Here is a 17301-nt window from a genome sequence, read left to right as displayed (position 1 = left end):
AAAAAAAGAACAATAGTCTCTTTGATTTTTCAAGTCAATTTTTATACAAGTTATTAATTAATAAAATCGCAAACCTGGCACATTGTCATCGTTGAAACTGATATTAACATAATGTGTACTCGTCGTTTGTGGTACGAATGTAACGTCATAAAGACCACGAGCGCAAGCCACTACCTCGGCTTTAACGGTGTTGTTCTCTGTGCTCACAACCAACTCCAACGTTCCCTCGCCAGCTTCCGCAGCGTCAACGGTAAATGTGGTTGCTTGGCCAAGCAACGCCTCCGTAAGACCGGATACGTGCACCTACAATCATTATGATAATATTAAGTTTAACATTAAAAACGTTTAACACAATTCACAATTCAACATTTAAAACTTACCTTAGTTACATCGTAGATATTACAGGCAAATGGAGAACCTTTTATTGGTTCACCGTCCACCAGGACGCTGATGTTGTGTCTACCAACTTCCGTGGGCACGAAGCTCACGTTATATTTTCCGTCAATAGGTTCAATGGTGATGGGCAGAGCGATACTTGACGGTGGTGTTGCGATAACGTCGCAGTTCGTAGATGCAGTTTGGGGATCCACGGTGAAAGACATCAGCCGCTTCACAGCGCCCATTTTCAGATTATGGCCGGAAATTGTCGCTTGACCCGCACCGACTACCTTGCAACTGAACGGTGAACCTGGAAATTTAAATATAGAATATTAATATAAACTGTATAAATCAATATAATTTGAATTCCTTTCTTACCAGGAACTGGTTCTCCATTAAAACGGACACTGAGACTATGTACAGCAGCTTCTTGTGGCTTAAAATTGACTCTAAACTTTGCGTTACCCTCACTTTGCACATAATTCGGGACATTCTTGCCGTTCACCGCGACTATGATCTCTAGATTTCCAGCTCCAGCTTGACTGGCATTGACTAGAAAGAGGATGTTACATATTTTCATAACACTGATTATACATGATCGTCGTATTACTAAATAAATTAAAGAAAAAGATCTTACTGCTGAAAAATATCGGCTTTCCGACAACTCCGCTATTTATATCCGTCACTTTTACTTTATCAGCATTATAAGCCTTGACGAGAAACGGGCTGCCTTCCACATGCGATCCACTGAGTTTCACTTCGACGCTGTGATCGCCTGTATCATAAATAATTAATTTAAATACAATATATAATTTTACAATAAATAATTTATTTATTATTGTATATTATTAATTTACGTACCAACATCTTTCGGAGTAAATCCAGCAGTGTAGGTGCCTTGACTGTTCTGCTTAATGTGTACAGATAAACTCTCTCTAGTAGGAGAGAGCACCTCAACGACAGGCGTGCCAAGAGACGCGTCAGCCTCTATTGTGAAGGTCGCGACACGATTCACAGATACTTTCTCGAGCACCTCGGTCACCAGTACTTTTGCCGTATCACTGACCTGTTTAAGTTTATTCGATAGAATCATTAAATAAAACCTGAATTATTTTGTATTGCATAATATATAGATAATTTAAATAATAAAATTTTTCTCATGTTTACTCTATCACGAATTCGTGATGTAGAATGAGAAATGAGATACCTGACAGCTAAACGGACTGCCGGGCACGTCCTCCCCGTTAAAACGTAGGTCCACAGTATGTACGATCGGTTCTCGGGGTGTGAACGAGATCGCGTATGTGTGAGGACCCTGCGCCTGTGCCGACGTCGGCACACGTCCGCCGTTTACAGTGACCTCCAGATTACCAGGTCCTGCCTGACTAGTCTCAACTAAAAAAAATTAAAAAAAAAAAAAAAAAAAAAAGAGATTTACCAACAAATTCATATGCACGTATACATTTTGTAGGTGTAGTAATAAAAATGCACAATAGTTTAAAAAATGTAATAATAAAAATATACCTAAGAAAGTTACGGGCATGCCAATGACACCACGCTTCGCGTCCTTTACTTTTATTGCGGTGACATCATATACCTTACAGCTGAATGGACTACCGACCACTGGGATGTTACGATAGCTCACCGATATCCGGTGCTCGCCGACGACTCTCGGAGTGAACGCCACGCTGCATGTCGTATCTTTGTTGTCAGTGACCTGAGCAGGTACGGCCTGTCCATTGGGTCCTATCAAGTCCGGCCGGTTAGTTGTTTAATATCATTTAGGGTCAGCCATCTACTTAGGGATCGCAGGGTCACCGGAGCGGCCAGCGAAGAGGTTCGCGCAAAATCCGATCGCTCTCTCTTGCGATTGTTATGTATGACGTAAACTCTCGCAACATCACAAGCAACGTTAAAGAAAGCGGACTACGCGTGTGAGAAATGGCTGCGATAAATAAATTGTTACTGTGACTAATGGGAGAAAGCCGTATATCTCGTCCTCGCATACGTTTTGTATTTCTAGTTTGCTTCAGCTTGGCTTAAACGCGCTTAGAAGGGGAACTAATATAAGATCATCCTCTAATACGTTCCAGCATGCTTGGCTGAGCAGAGCAACCGGCAGAGCGCATTAAAAAAAAATTATATGCTAAGTGTTATCAAGTAGAAAAAATATTTTATAATAGCTTCGTTCATTCGAAATTGAACGTGATAATATAAATGTATGCTAGTTATATGTAAAGGAAAAATATTGGCACTTGTTAAGGCATTACGTATTAAAGTAAATTTCTCAATTTAGGGGCAAGTATTTTTGCATCGGAAGTTTAACGATTATACACAACTTAAAGTAAATATATATAGCACTATAAACATGGCTTTTTGATGCAAGTCAAATACACTTCCGCGAACATACAAAGAGAAGTGGATGACAACGAAATGTTAGATACAATTTCTATAGCTCTCCCACCGCTGGAACCAAAATTAAGCATTCGTAATATTCTTAAGTGGTAACCAACGAGTGCAAGAGAAGAGTGAATGAGTAAAAGAAAAGTGGTAATTAAGTTACCCTTATGCAAGACTTTTCAGAAAATTGAGTTAGAGGAACCCACCACCATGTGCGTTAATCCATAAATTAAGATAAAAAAGGGAGGATTAGTTTCTGAGAAGTCTAGTAATGTCGTAGTCTGAAAGCTGGCCGACCTGCAACAGAGAGAGAATTGCTCTCAAGCTATACATTAACGAGACACACACAGATGAATAATTCTGTACAAGTCTCCACGATAATTACGTTGATATTCGTGACATTAAAAACAAAACAGGAAATCCCTCTGGTATTAAGTAAGGTTAATTAATACATGGATGCTTCTGTGCATTTTTTGTTGATGACATTACGTATATAAGTATGCATGTGCGTGTGCAAGTTGTGTGCATTTACATACATGTGTTACAAGTGTCGTAGTGTTCCTTAAATATAATTTTGCAAGAAAGTCAATCGTATCTCAGCAAAATCTTACTTGTGTACAGAATGCTACTAAAACGTAATTTACAATCAATTTGAATAAAGCAAACATATGTGCTACAACAAAAAATAATTGTGACTCGTGCGTCGTGTTTCACGCAGTTTCATGCAGCGATAGTTACCTTCAACGTTAACTTCTAAGTCTTCCAAGCTACCGGCAACGTTACTGACGGTGAGATAGCTTTGCCGTCCTAATCCAGCGCTGCTTAACGCCTGCCCGCTCACAGTCACGTGGCTATCGCCACCTACTCTCGTTACTATAGGACAGCCGGGCACGGTTTTTTTATTGAAGGCAATGTTGATAACGTGCTCGCACGCCTCGAACGGTACGAAGCTGACGGAGAACCGCGCGTTTCCTTGCGGTGTCACTTGCGTCGGTATGTTCTGGCCGCGAGCCGATATCGTGATCTCCAGGTTTCCTTCACCAGCTTGACTTGCATCGACTATTGACATATTATTACATCAATTAAATTTTTTAATTCAATAGGATGCACTTAAAATATTAATTAGAAATTAAATATTTGTCACTGCTATTACGTACCAGTAAAGTGGGTTGGTTGACCAACGCTACCTCTAGCCACAGGGCCAATTAGCACTTTATCCGCGTTAAATGCTTTAGCCAAAAACGGCGTCCCATTTACGGGATAACCGTTGTATTCTACGCTAATTGAGTGTACTCCCACTTCCTTCGGTATAAATTCCGCGGTAAAACCGCTGCTTACGTTACCAGTGACTTTAACTGGCAACTCGCTGTTTGGTCCTAAAAGACAATCGTTTAAAAAATAAATTAATAATTATTCAATAATTTATTACTCCATCCTCTGATATTATATTAAAATAATATTAATATATATTATTGTATCTTTATAAAAATTTTGAAATACGTTATATTAAAAAAATTATATTTTGAATTATTGTACTATAAGTGCATGACTTACCCCTTACATAAACTGCTAGTTCTGCGCTGCCACTTCCGTCGACTCCCATGTGAAAGCTGGCAGGCTGTTCGACTGGGATCAGTTCTAAATGATTCAAGCTCAACATGACTCTACTCGTGTCCGACACATTGCAGACGAAGGGACATCCACGTACCGCTTCCCCATTAAACTTTATGTCAATGTAGTGAGGTTTGGCTACCTCAGGGGTGAAGGATACGAGACAACGGCCACCGCCTACCACCTGGACATGATTGGGCACCTCACCCTCATTTATGGAGATCTCTAGCTGACCTTCCCCAGCAGCGCTGGCATCCACTGTAAACATTCCAGGCTTAAAACATATTCAAGAAGTGTAAAATGCAAAATACAATCAATGTTTCACCTCTGAATTGACAGGCATGTCCAACCACAGCGCTAGGCACGTCAGTAACTTGGATTAGACTGCTGTTGTACACCTTGGCGACGAGAGGTCCCGCCGGTAGCTTTTGTCCCGCGATGCTGACTTCCACGAGGTGGCTGCCCACTTCAGTTGGTGTGAACTCGACGCGGAACTCGCCGGATCGTCCGGGCTCCTCGTCAATTCTCGCGGGAATGTGCCTCTTCGAGGGTGCTGTAATTTGCCCATATGTCAGACATACGTGGTCTTGTGGATTGTCATTTAAAAATAATTAAACAGACTGACACTCACTTATGATCTGGACGTCGATCTCACTGCTGCTGAAACCTAATGCAGACAGCTCAAAGAGGGCAGGACTACCAGCAGGGACCAGCCTGATGGAATCACCAATCACTGACATTTTTGGTGCAGGCATGATGCCAACTCGCCAAGGTGATCCTAGTAATTAGTAATTGGCACACAATCAATCCAACAGTTTGACGTAAAAGACACTTTATAAACTATCTTAAAAAGCAAGTTTGCACACATGATAATTTTATTACAGATAGTTGATTAAACTATATTTTACATAATTTTTCTTGATTTGATTTAAGTCAACTGAAGAAGTTTTTGCCAAATAATTATCCATAAGTATAAAACACTTGTTCTTTGCAGCTCCAAATTAAACTTTCTATATTTGAAATAAAATGGATATGTATTAGAAAGAAAAAAAAAAAAAGAAAACAATACTATAAGTTTAGCTGCAGAGAATAAATTTAAAATTTGTTCTCTGCTGCCGCACCGCGTTACACTTTCTGCACTCAACATAAAATATGTATCTAGATGACGGAAAGAAAAAAGATAAACCATACAAGTTCAGCTAAGAGCAAAACGTGAGATACGCTTGCTGTACTTTCTGCGTCACAATAACACAATTAAAAAAAAATTACCGGAGAAAAACAAATAAAAGAATCAGTCGCAAAGAACAGGTTTCTACACGCAAGTCGAATTTTCGAAGGTTTCTCCGCGCGAATCGAGATTAAAGACCAGTAGATCGAGGTGACAATCGGAGAAGCCTTTTTTTTCACACACAGGCGGCGTCCGCTCCCACGCTAATTTTCGCGCGTAAACAACGAGCCGCGCGGCGCCTTTCGCCCTTTCGCGGAGCGTACCGTTACGCGGATTCGTCGATTATAATAACAGTACTCGGATATATAGGCCGCCGGTCGGCCGCCTCGAATCGAATTCCAGATCCCCCGGAAGTGCAACGTGAGTCGGTGCGCGCGCGCGCGCGGCCAGGTTCCCCCTAACCTTCCTTTTCTTGCCACGCGCACGATGCTGTCACATCAGCTCTCCGCAATAAGGGGGATGAAAAAATCCGCGGGATAAAATAATTAGCTCGCTCGGTTGGCGATGTAGCGAGAGACGAGCACGGCGACGGGGATCGAGAACCGGTAACGACACTTCGGCGGGAGGGGAACTGCAATTCTCGAGGAGACGCGGAGAAACAGAGAGAGAGAGAGAGAGAGAGAGGGGGCTCTCTCGATCGTGACGTTCTTCGTTGTCCACAGAATGGATTTTTTGTTTTCACTTCGAGAAGGAATCCGTCAATTTACCTTGGCAACTCGCGGCACGTAGAGAAACCTGAAAAGACGCTGGAAGAACCTAGATCGAAAATGGTAAGAAAGGGGGAGAAGGGAGAATGGACGGGCGGATCCGGACTGATCTCGCGATCATGCGAACGAAGATTCGCACAGCGACGACGTCTCGTGACGTATCACGCTTTCTCACTCGCGCGCATCGATCGCGCCTGATCGCGATCCACGGGACGAAATGACGAGATCTCTCGATCTCGAGGTCGCGCGGCCACGAAATCGGCGGCGGCTGGCTGTGCGGGATCCGGTGCCGATCGCGACGTCGCGGTTTCCCGCAGGCCGCATCACGCGGACGGACCTCTCCCGCGTTCTCCCCGTGTCTCTCCTTCGGGGCCGGACGCACCCAGGCGCCGAGAACACTCGCGGAAAGAGAAAAAACACCCACACGGCGGCGCGAAAAACGTTCGGAGAGCGAGGAGCGTCGCGAGTCGCGCGATTCGACGATACACAACGCGGCGGACTCGACTCGACTCGACCGAGCCGAACGACGGGACGAGTGTGTGTGCCCGCGCCGCGGACCACCGCCGCTCGGGGCCCGGGCCCAGGGCCGTACGTCCCGCGTGGCTCCCCACGGCTCCGGCGCGCTTTCGGAGTGGCGGATTACGACGAGGTGATGCGCGATGGTTTCCCATCCGACGCGATACACTCTTGTCGGACTCGAGATATGAATCTGCGGGGATTTCGACAGCCGCGTCCTTAGGAGATATTTTCTTGAGGTCGAGGAAATTCACGCGGAAGAAGAAGCGACGAGTTCACGACACTTCTCTTGAAAATTTCTCGATTCAGTAGCGTGAGAATTTGCGATCTAGGGTACGCAAATAATTTCATGTATCCTAGACATTTAACTGAGAGTTAATCCTTCACTTAATGGATATTCCGTATTTGACCGATCTCTATCGATGAAAATTTACTGCACGTTGTTTTTCAAAGTAGACATTTGTTCTTTTAAAGTTGTTCATGAATTTAATAGAATTTTTTTTAATATCCTTAAAAAAATGAAAAAGTGGCCATGACACTTGAACCAATAAGACGCTCTTTTTTAAGGTTAATTATTTAGAATGTAAATTATATTGAAAGTTAATCACGGGAGTCCGGATCATAGGATCGCAGCTTTAATAGAATCTATTCGATTCGAACGCAGTCGCCAATTCCAAATTAACGTCGAACGAAATTTTCAATATCGCGCCTCAAATTTGTATCTCAGACCCTTTCATCGAGGGTCAACGATCGATCGATCGATCGAATTATCTTCACTTTCTCCGGCCGCAATCATCCGTTACATTTTCTACACGGTATTAACGATACGCGTTTTTTTTTTTTATTAGAAAACACGAAATCGAACATGCATTCGAAAGTCCACGTACGCCTATCCGTGTCCATCATTATCGTCTATTTGCGATCGCGGCCGAAGTTGGGGGAGGGGGAAGGGGGCCTTAGCCGCGGGGCCCCAAGACGGCGTGATACATCCGATCGCTCTCCCATCCGTTTTTCACTCGTCCGACCGGCTGGCTGGCTGGCTGGTCGGCTGGTCGAGTGTACGATCTCGCGGGATACCGATCTGCGTATTTCGATACCTTCTCGGGCTGAACATAAATAGAAAATCCGCCGGCGTCTCTTGTTGCGTCTCTCGCGGGTGAAAATGATGATCGCCGGCCTCCCCGTTCCGCCGCTTTCAAAAGCCGCATTGATCTTCCATCACCGCAGCTCTCGCGCGACACGTTAAATACATCTCCGTCGTCTAATTTGTTTATTTTGTCGGGAAAAAAGTATTTTGTTTAAATGGTGACCCACTGAGATTTTATCTTATTAAAGGTTTCGTCGGAGAAACTTTAGACCCACGTTTTACAGCGCATACGTCACTTTCACCCGACGAGAGAATAGAAGAATCATTTCCCCCATTGAAAATGTTCAGCGTTTCGAGATCAAGTGTTTCCTGATGTTTCCCGATGGCCTTGATAAAGCCGTCCGATTAATTAATACAGTTGCGACGAGCACGTCGGGCGGAAATAATGTAAACTCCGCGCGCAGCACGCAAATGCCGTTTCCGATTTTTTTATCGACGAATCCGGGTTTATTGGGGTCGCTTTGTGGCGAACCAGGGCGTAACGACAAAATAACGGCTGATTATGTTTGCGCCGGTTATAATTACAAGTGTATCGTAGGTGCCGTGGTTCGCGCGGGGAGCAGGATGAGATGTCCCCAGTAGCAAAATATGTTGGCTAATATTGGCTAAATATTGGAAGTACATTGGCCAATATTTCCCCAATATTTCCCAATGTAACGCCAATATTGATAATAAAATATTGATTTCAAATTGGGATGTAATTAACGTTTAATATGAAAAATTGAATAACTCAACATTTGTCCAACGTTGAACCAATACTGAGCCAGTATTGCTGCTTGGACAAATTAGCTAAATAAGATAGAAGCGTTCACTTTACAACATTGGACCTATATTGGGCCCTATCGTCTTTACATTACTTCTCAATATCGCGCCAATGTTTTATGCCGCCAGGAGTGCGTGACCAAATCGCGCAGGCCGTAATTACGGGAATTCTTCGACACCCGTGACGTCAACGTGATCCCTCATCGCGCCGTTACGCAACGCGACGTGTTAATAAGCGATATACGTGATAGGTCTATAAGAATCACGATCCGCTTTCCGGAGCGTCATGCAATTGCGGGATGAGTCGCTCGGACGGCCGCTGTTTGTTTTCTCTCACCTCGCTCGCGACCGGTCGCAGCTGGCGATCGTTGAGATCGCGAGGAAGAGAGAGAGAGAGGAGATTAGTCGTAATGAATCGATAGCTTCCGATTGATGTAACAATTTATCCATTTATCCCGGTTATTACCGCGCGAGAGGGATTTCTCTCTCTTGGAGCGTTGCCAGCTGTCGCTTCGCCACTCGGCGAAACAGCCGGCGAAGTTGTCGGGGGGATCACGCGAGGAATCGCAAGAATCCTCGAAACGATCCAATCCTCGTCGCGATACGCGACGGGAAATGTAAGGCGAAAATTACGCGGTTGGATTTCGGGGTCGCGTCGTTTCGTTACAGATTAGATTGAGGTCGGCCCGGCTTCCCACGTCGTCGCGGCGCCACGTCGCGGAATTTCGAGATTCCGATTACGTCATTCGACCGCGTACCGGCGCTTTTTTCTCTATTGCGTTTTTTTCCCCCTTTATTTGCGCTGAATCGCCAAGACGTGGCCACGCGCCGCACGTTCTTGGGCGACGGGGGAAGTTACGCCGAAGCGACCGTGCACGGTGAATCGCTGCATTCCCGAGACATAACGGGCGCGAGTTGTTGTCCGACAGGCGAGCGAGCTGACAGTCCCTCCTGGCTCCGAAATCGCTCGAAAATCTCCCGTCGCCTCCGTCGAAACTTCCAAGGTCGCCTCCAACCTTGTTGCCGACAAGGAACGAACGCGCGCGTGTTTAATCACGGACCCGAATATTAATATTGGTTCCGTCAATCTGTCGAATCGCAATCAATTAAGTGGTACACCCGTGCGGATTAATTAAACGCGGATCACATATGGAAGACCAGGAAGAAATAAATGCCAAGAGCCTAAGTTAGCATTTCTCGAAACAGTCGTTACGTTTAATAGGAAAGGAATACGAGAGATTACGAGGCGGTTTGATACGTCAATCGCGCGGGGAATGTGTATTCCTCGGGGATTAAATCCCCCGCTATGAGCAAGCACTACACCGATACTCTTCGAGTCCGCGATGGCCGAGTCACAGATGAGCGAGCGACTGCAGCTGCGAGCCTCCGTTGATTCTAATCGCGTTACAGCTCCGTCTAGCCTCTAACGACAAATATACACGGTGTCTCAACATCGGCGATATTAATTAAATGTTTCAAAAAAAATTTGAAATCGATTTTGGCTCTGCTAATCATTTTAATTTTTGTCAACTTTTTTGTATTACAAGGTCACTGCACCAGTTAATAAAGGATAAAAAATTGAACTAGTTAAATGTGTGCGTTGTGAACAAATAAAAAAGACGTAATATAGATTGTATTTTCAAGTAAAAATGACATTTTAATAAAGCCTGTATAAAAATTAAGTCTAAAAAAATATCGATTATTTTGCAATTTATCATATTTTAAAGTCTTATCTTTCTATTTTTGTTCAATTATTTCCTGATAATTATTCAACAAGGCTAGTGCCTCACAGTCCAGAATATTGAAAATACATGAAAGTAATAAAAATAATTACACTGATACAAATAACTCAAAAATAATTCTTCGCTAATTGAAAGTAAACATAAAAAATTATCAAATTGACACCTTCGGTAGTTCTAATAGGATATCATTTGTTTTTCAATATTAATAATTGATTTACATGAATAGTTTAAATAATTTTCTTAAACGTAGAGTCAGCAATTTTGCGAATACATTGATTTACTGAAATATTCGATCTGAGTCTTAACTCGAATTCTCAAATCGGAGGGAAAGAACGCGAGATATTCGTAATATGTATATTATTTCGTAATACGAGCCGCTTCCTCGGGGACGTCCCGCGTATACCCGAGCGTACAATGAAGACCCAATCAGCCTCGGAGTCTTCTTACTCCACGTCACGTAATCAATCGATCGCCGTGATCGTTGCAAAAAGCGATATTCGCGCCGGCGAATGCGATGACACTGCACGTTGTGCATGCGGTTACGCATTTTGCGCCAGCTGCCGACCGTTGAAATCACCGGCGGCGACGGTGGAAATCACGGGGGATGTCGCCTTTCTGTCCTTTCGCCGATTTTTCACGTTAATCCGCGAAGAAGATGCTGTCATCCGGCAACATCATCTCCCGCGAGGTGCGGCGAGATTTCACACGCGAGTTTCACCGAGAGAATGAGTATACAACACGCGGGGAGTCCGCGCGGATTTCAAGGATCAAAGCCGATCGCATTTACCTTTTCGACCTCTCGTTTTCGGATTTTAGCCTCGTGGCGATCGCGGTGTACTTCTATTTGGAATCCTTGGGGTTTTTCCCCCTCGGAACCGTCCTCGAGATTCTTGTGCAAAGGCGACGAAAGAATTCGTCCCGCGAAAAATAAGTCCACGATCGCGCGCGCGCACGATCACTCGAGCGAGTCAACTGCGCTCATTTGCACGGGCATCGGTCGGTTAATTACAGGCGAGAGATTATACGCCAAAGCCGCGGCTCATTATCGAGGTGCTTGGGCTAAGATGAAAGTCTATCGAGCGTGCCACGAGCCGATGAAAAATTGCGCCTCTGTCCGAGTTCGGTTTATCTACCCAATAAATTTGCCGTTCCGTCGCGCTGACGTATTCATCGTGTTCATGGTTTATTTATCGCGCCTTGGCTGCTCATCCGGGCTTTGCATATACCGAGAATTACGCGTCTGTAACGTAAAAAAAAAAATCTAACGCGCGTCGAAACGCGGAAAGAAAGATTCGCAATTATTTTTTCATTACGGGAAGGAAATTCTAAACGCGATTTCAATGTTTTAAAACGGAAAGAAAAGCCAACGCGCGCGCGCGACTTAATTGTCCTTCTCGAACTAATTGACTCTTTAATTAAGAGTCGTAGGATTAACGGTGTCAAGCGCGCATCGCGCATCGTAATGGTAACCGACGCGCGAGTTTTTCCTCCGGTTTTCCGCGGTTTTTCTTCTTCCCGGGTGTCGGGAAAGCGTCGCGGTTAAATGGAAGCCTCGAATGCCGCGCGGCATTCGATTTCACGTTGCTCTTATTAAACTTATTGTTAGTATCACGTCGCCGTTGATTTTATCGTGCGCTTTAGTGCGCCCGCGGTGATGCATTTATTATCGCGATTATACGGGGCGAAAAATTTACGATCTTGCATCTGACAGCGATTGCGTAAGGCGGTCAATTGAGTAATTTAAGTGCGTATCCCGAAGCCCGAAAGAACTCGTTCCGAATTGCAGTAGAAACCGGAACACGGATTGCATAAAGACGAATTTGCCTTTTCCCGTTGTCACATAAAAATTTTAATTCCAATTATGCATATATATGCATTTCATATTTATATTTTATTCCATATGTATTGTTCATTTTATCAATTTATTTTAGAAAATACATATCTTGCCTTCTTTTCTTTTGTAGAAGTTACACGTATATACACACGCATGCACACACGTGCATTTATTTTCGTGTTATATTTGTAAAGTGATTGTCTAGTTTTAGAGATATCGAAAATAATTTACTCATCGTTCAGGAAATGAAAATTCGTAATTAATCGAGACCTCGCGTGTGTTGCACACTCGCGTCCAATCCGGTATTGCATGCGACTCCGCAACGCGCCCGACAAAGATAATCGCGTCGGACGCGATGGTTTCGGGTAAAAAAAAAAAAAAAAAAACAGGTTGGCCTCAAAGGGGCAGAGAATTACGCAAGACGGGAGATCGGGAGATAACTTCCCCCGCGGGGAGCGCATTCCACTCCGTGCGCCGGGTGAAACTTTGACTCGCACGCCTCCGTGGGGTGTCGCGCGGAAAAGAGCCCGCGTGCGTGTGCATTTCTTCCGCCGATCGACGATAACGGTCCCCTGCGCGTGTTCACTTCGCTGTATGTATGATTGCGCGAAAGGAAGCAGAACCGAATGCGAGAGCCGCGCGGAGCGCGAACGGCGCGGCGAAGCGCCGCGGTTTTCCCGATGAATAATTCCGTTGCTGCAATTTACTCTCTTTCTCTCCGGGTTATCTAATTTCTTTTACGGAATTATTGCGGCTTTTCTCCGTATTTTATCTTGTCCCTCCCTGCGTTCCACGCGACTTCTCCAGAAAAGAAAAGGTCGAGCGTCCGCGCGCAAATAATCGAAGTACCGCGATGGTTTGTTGCGAGTAATCGCAACTTGTACTTGTAAATACGAATTAGGACTCCCGAGGGGTCAGTGTGGGAAATTTCGAAAGAGAGACGGGTGTCGCAAGGTACGACCACGTGCTGAATTGTGTTAGCGTTCACGTAGGTGGTGCGTCTGTGCGTATCCTCATTCGTAACCAAATACGTCCGCCAGGCCGGACACAGTTGCATGATACTTCGTATACCGCCACACCTACCTATGGTATCGTACGCCGGTATTCGTTATGCGCTCATATTCCATACGCGATTTCCATAACGGATGCAAGCGAAATATCGATTGGAGGAATGCACTGGAACGCGCGGGATCCGATTACGCAATAACACCAGACATTCGATACCCCGTAGTGATCTCATGACGTGTCAACGTGCAATACACATAGCTTTCAACATTACTCGTGTGACAAAACAAACGAAACGTACTCTTTAATATCCACGAATATTTATTACGAGTTTCTTGTTTCCCGTTTCAGTCCAATTTAATGTAATTTCGATTAATCGCATTTTACTGCACAGGATATTTCATGTAATCCAATCATTTAGAGATCATCAGCATTTCTTAAAATAAGTGCACATTTTTATTTAATGCAGTAATTCATAACATACTTTAAAATAACTTTAAATAAAAATCACATTTTTAATTTAAATGTGATTTTTATGTACATTTTAGATCTTAGGGTCAATATATTTTATGTGATTAACTTTTTTTAAACTAAATTATTACGTTAAAATATAACATTTGAAAAAACTTGATGATCATTAAATCTCGTAAAATAATAAACTACTTATAATATTTGCTCTTTTAAAATGAACAATGTTTCCTTTTTTTCGTATTGTTAAAAACAATGGAGATATTCTAAATGATTGAGTCACAGAAACCTTGTAATAAAAGTCAACCGGATGACGTAACAAGAAATTATTTCTGCAAACCAATGAGGGAAAAATCTGACGAGGGAAAAAGCATTTGCATTATTTTTCTGTCAGTATATAGGCAATGAAATATGGGAATAAATAGATAGTGGTTACCGGGTGCACTGCTACTCTACATGAATATGTAAATCGAAATGCATTGTACATGACATCTAAATAATTATTCGTGCACGTGCGATCGCACAGAGAAGCCGTATCCGTCTATGGGCAACAGTTTCACTTTCGGAGCGTTTCCTCTCTCCGATGTTCTTTTTTTAATTAATAAACACATATACATGTCTAATACAATCGTATCAAAATGTAATTATAATTCCAACAATTGAGTGTCGTAATAAGAAACGGAGATACCCGCGGAGACGAAAGAGCCTCTTGACTCTCTGGTATTCGCGCGGATCTAGGCAATTCAGGTGAGACTTCTGTCGAACAGAATGCAGACGGAACGCTTCTTCACGCTCTTACGATCGCCGCGGAGATGCGTTTCTATGTGACTTTTACTACGGAGGCGTGTAGCCGTGCGTCAACTTAAACGGCGTGAGAGACGAGCTCGTCGCACTCCTCATCGATCACGGGTACACGGCCTCGCGCATTACGGGCGGCGGAAAAAAGAAAAATCGTTTCAGGAAGAGGAGCACGCGCACGCGAGAGGTGTACGACGATGACGTCGGATATGGGTCAGTGGAACGTCACGTGAATGCGTGAAATCGCAAGTCAACGACCTGCCCGATGACCCGCTGACTTAGAGACACGCTTGCCTCGCATGCCTGGGACGCGGATGAACTCGATCGTTCTCGCGCGCTCGCGCGCGCTTTCCTCTTTGTCCTCCGCGACGACGATGAGCGCGGCGCTTATTGCGGAAGAGCGCGGTAATTATATTATAGTATATGCGTCCACGACCGAGAAAAAAAAAACTTCACGGGCGACGGGAGAGAAGAAATGTCCCGCTGTGATTTGGTACTCGAAGATAGCTGTCTTGACTTCCGGCATTGAGGCTCTCGTGCTGGGAATTGACTCTCCGCGAGGAAGAGGTTTCTAACGGGGAGGGAGGGGAGGTGAGATCCGTGTGTCCTGCACGATTACGAACTGCTTGCCTCAGCACGCGCACATTGAGCAAGGTATAACGCCAGAGATTTTGCAAAGCGCGGATTGCGGAGGTCGTCTTTAAAAGTTCGCGAGAAGCCGCGGGGGCAGGTAAGCACCGGAAGTCGTTCTTGCAACACTTTTCTTTCCCCGTGCGGGAGAGCCGTCGGAAATCGAGACAAGGATAGACTTTGCCAATGCCGATGCTAAAGGTCGTAAGAAAAACGAGGCGAGCGGTGAATGATTTCCACGACGATAAGACCGCCGCGAGTCTCTACCTGACTACATTGTGAATTGCGCTCGCGGGCGTGAGAGAGAAGAGAGGTATCACTTGTAGTTGATGTGGCGAGGCATGACGGAGCTCGAGGTGGATTTGTGCCAACGGTGTGCTATATAACGCGAATAACACGTAACACTTCCCTGAATATGAGCTAACGCTTAAACTTATGCATCGCGTATTCATCGTATCTTTCATGGATACGAATCCGAGAAAAATAGCAATTGAATGTATCGTTAGGTAAGAATGTGAGCCGAGTGCAAATGTAATATTGCTCGATGATGCTGCTTATGTATATAGCAGCAGTGTAAACTCAGAAGAATGACTGAATATCGACGAACGCATGCGGAAGATTGTGGAAGCGAAATAAATTACTTCTATCGAGAAATCTGTTCTTTTTTTTTCAATACAAATTATTGAATACAAATCGAATAAGGAAAAGTATGACAATGAAAAAAAATTTTTTTTTTTGCGAAGCTCTGTGTTTTACAGTTAAATATAATTATTATAAAAATTGTGGCATGTTTAACTTTTTTTATTTATACAGTTTTAAAGTTTTTGTTAACGAGATTAATAAACTTAGTAATTTTTTAATTCCAAGATATCTTTTGTCGAAAAGTTTTCATGATGTGACATATTTCGAAACGTTACAATTTAATTCGCTTGAGGGTAATTGATTACGTATTAAATTTCGCGTAATTATATATCAACTTTCGATGAACCATTCTGAAGTATAAATCATTTGCGCGACGCGTACTTTTAAACAACATTTCAACGTTGGGTATGCATTCCAACTTCCTTAATGGCGACGGCAAAGACTGACGTGCATTCCAGGGGGATACGTGTGCACGTGCGCGTACACGTGTACACGCATGCACACGTGCGTCTGTGCGTTCGTGCGTACGCAGCAGGAATTTATTCTAGCGGAGAAGCCACCGAGGCCACCGCGTCGGAATTTGACAAAAGAAAGGCGCGCTAAAGAAACCGCGCCGTGAAAATTAATAGCGATTTCGATTGTACGCACTGGTGCACATTAAAGCCATAGATGAAACAACATAAAGACATGTCATTTTTATACTTAAGTTAGATTAGTCTTACAGCGACTTTAATGTGCACCAGTGCGTATTAGTGCAATCCAATCGCTAAAAAATATTTCTTACGAATATAGCGATCGCAAAATATCGGACACAAGACAGTGTGGAACATTACACGAACGAAATGAGATAAATGTTCTCTAACGGCACTCTAACTGTTAAAAGGATGCATCAGTGCTTGACATGAAAATTTTTGCATTAATGCATTTAATACTTGAAATCCGCGATCACGCCATATCTAATTCAAATGCGTATATAAAATGATTATAAAACGATAAAGTAGCAATAACTCTCCTCCTTCCTCGAAACCTTTCATTTAACGGTAACATACTATTTAATAACGGTAATATACCATTTAAATTTTAGAAACATAATATGCAAGAAAATGATGTCTTGATAAGTGAGATCACCAAGACAATTCGTATCCAACAAATCAATTTAAGTTTTTCATTGAATTTTTTTTTAGATAAATGTTTGTAGATTTCGTTTGTTAAGAAGTTTGGAGATTCGGTCGTAGATAGAGTGACTTACCAGGGACGACTTCCCCGTTGAACGTCATTTCGACCAGGTGCGCAACCGCTTCGTGCGGGACAAACGATGCCAAGAAACGTTGACTACCTAGCGCTCTCACGAAACTCGTAACGTGACCCCCGTTTACGAGGATCTCCAGGTTTCCTGAGCCGGCCCTCGATCCGTCAACTGACGAACAAAATTG

General features: G+C 43.7%; 1 protein-coding gene across 6 annotated transcripts in view; it reads right to left on the bottom strand.

Annotated features, from left to right (window-relative positions):
• LOC105831017 (filamin-A) overlaps positions 1–17301 on the bottom strand; it is a 36796-nt gene that overhangs the window by 5072 nt on the left and 14423 nt on the right. For 2 of the 6 annotated variants that reach the window (XM_012670826.3, XM_012670827.3), the window contains exons 14-26: positions 17118–17285; positions 5021–5167; positions 4715–4942; positions 4333–4647; positions 3936–4154; positions 3517–3837; positions 1903–2124; positions 1586–1773; positions 1240–1444; positions 1016–1153; positions 757–930; positions 381–688; positions 75–303 (exon numbers count right to left, since the gene is read on the bottom strand). In XM_012670826.3, the coding sequence (XP_012526280.1) occupies positions 75–303; positions 381–688; positions 757–930; positions 1016–1153; positions 1240–1444; positions 1586–1773; positions 1903–2124; positions 3517–3837; positions 3936–4154; positions 4333–4647; positions 4715–4942; positions 5021–5167; positions 17118–17285 (2862 nt within the window). Of the gene's footprint in view, positions 1–74; positions 304–380; positions 689–756; positions 931–1015; positions 1154–1239; positions 1445–1585; positions 1774–1902; positions 2125–2534; positions 3076–3516; positions 3838–3935; positions 4155–4332; positions 4648–4714; positions 4943–5020; positions 5168–6324; positions 6870–17117; positions 17286–17301 lie in introns of those variants that run through there. The other 4 variants (XM_028190939.2, XR_004963789.1, XR_003625847.2 and 1 more) reach the window with 4 other exon arrangements.

Source organism: Monomorium pharaonis, chromosome 6 (genome assembly GCF_013373865.1).
Source record: "Monomorium pharaonis isolate MP-MQ-018 chromosome 6, ASM1337386v2, whole genome shotgun sequence".
Lineage (NCBI taxonomy): Eukaryota > Metazoa > Arthropoda > Insecta > Hymenoptera > Formicidae > Monomorium > Monomorium pharaonis.
The sequence above is the reverse complement of the archived record's forward strand: the minus strand, read 5'-3'. Positions and strand labels throughout refer to the sequence as shown.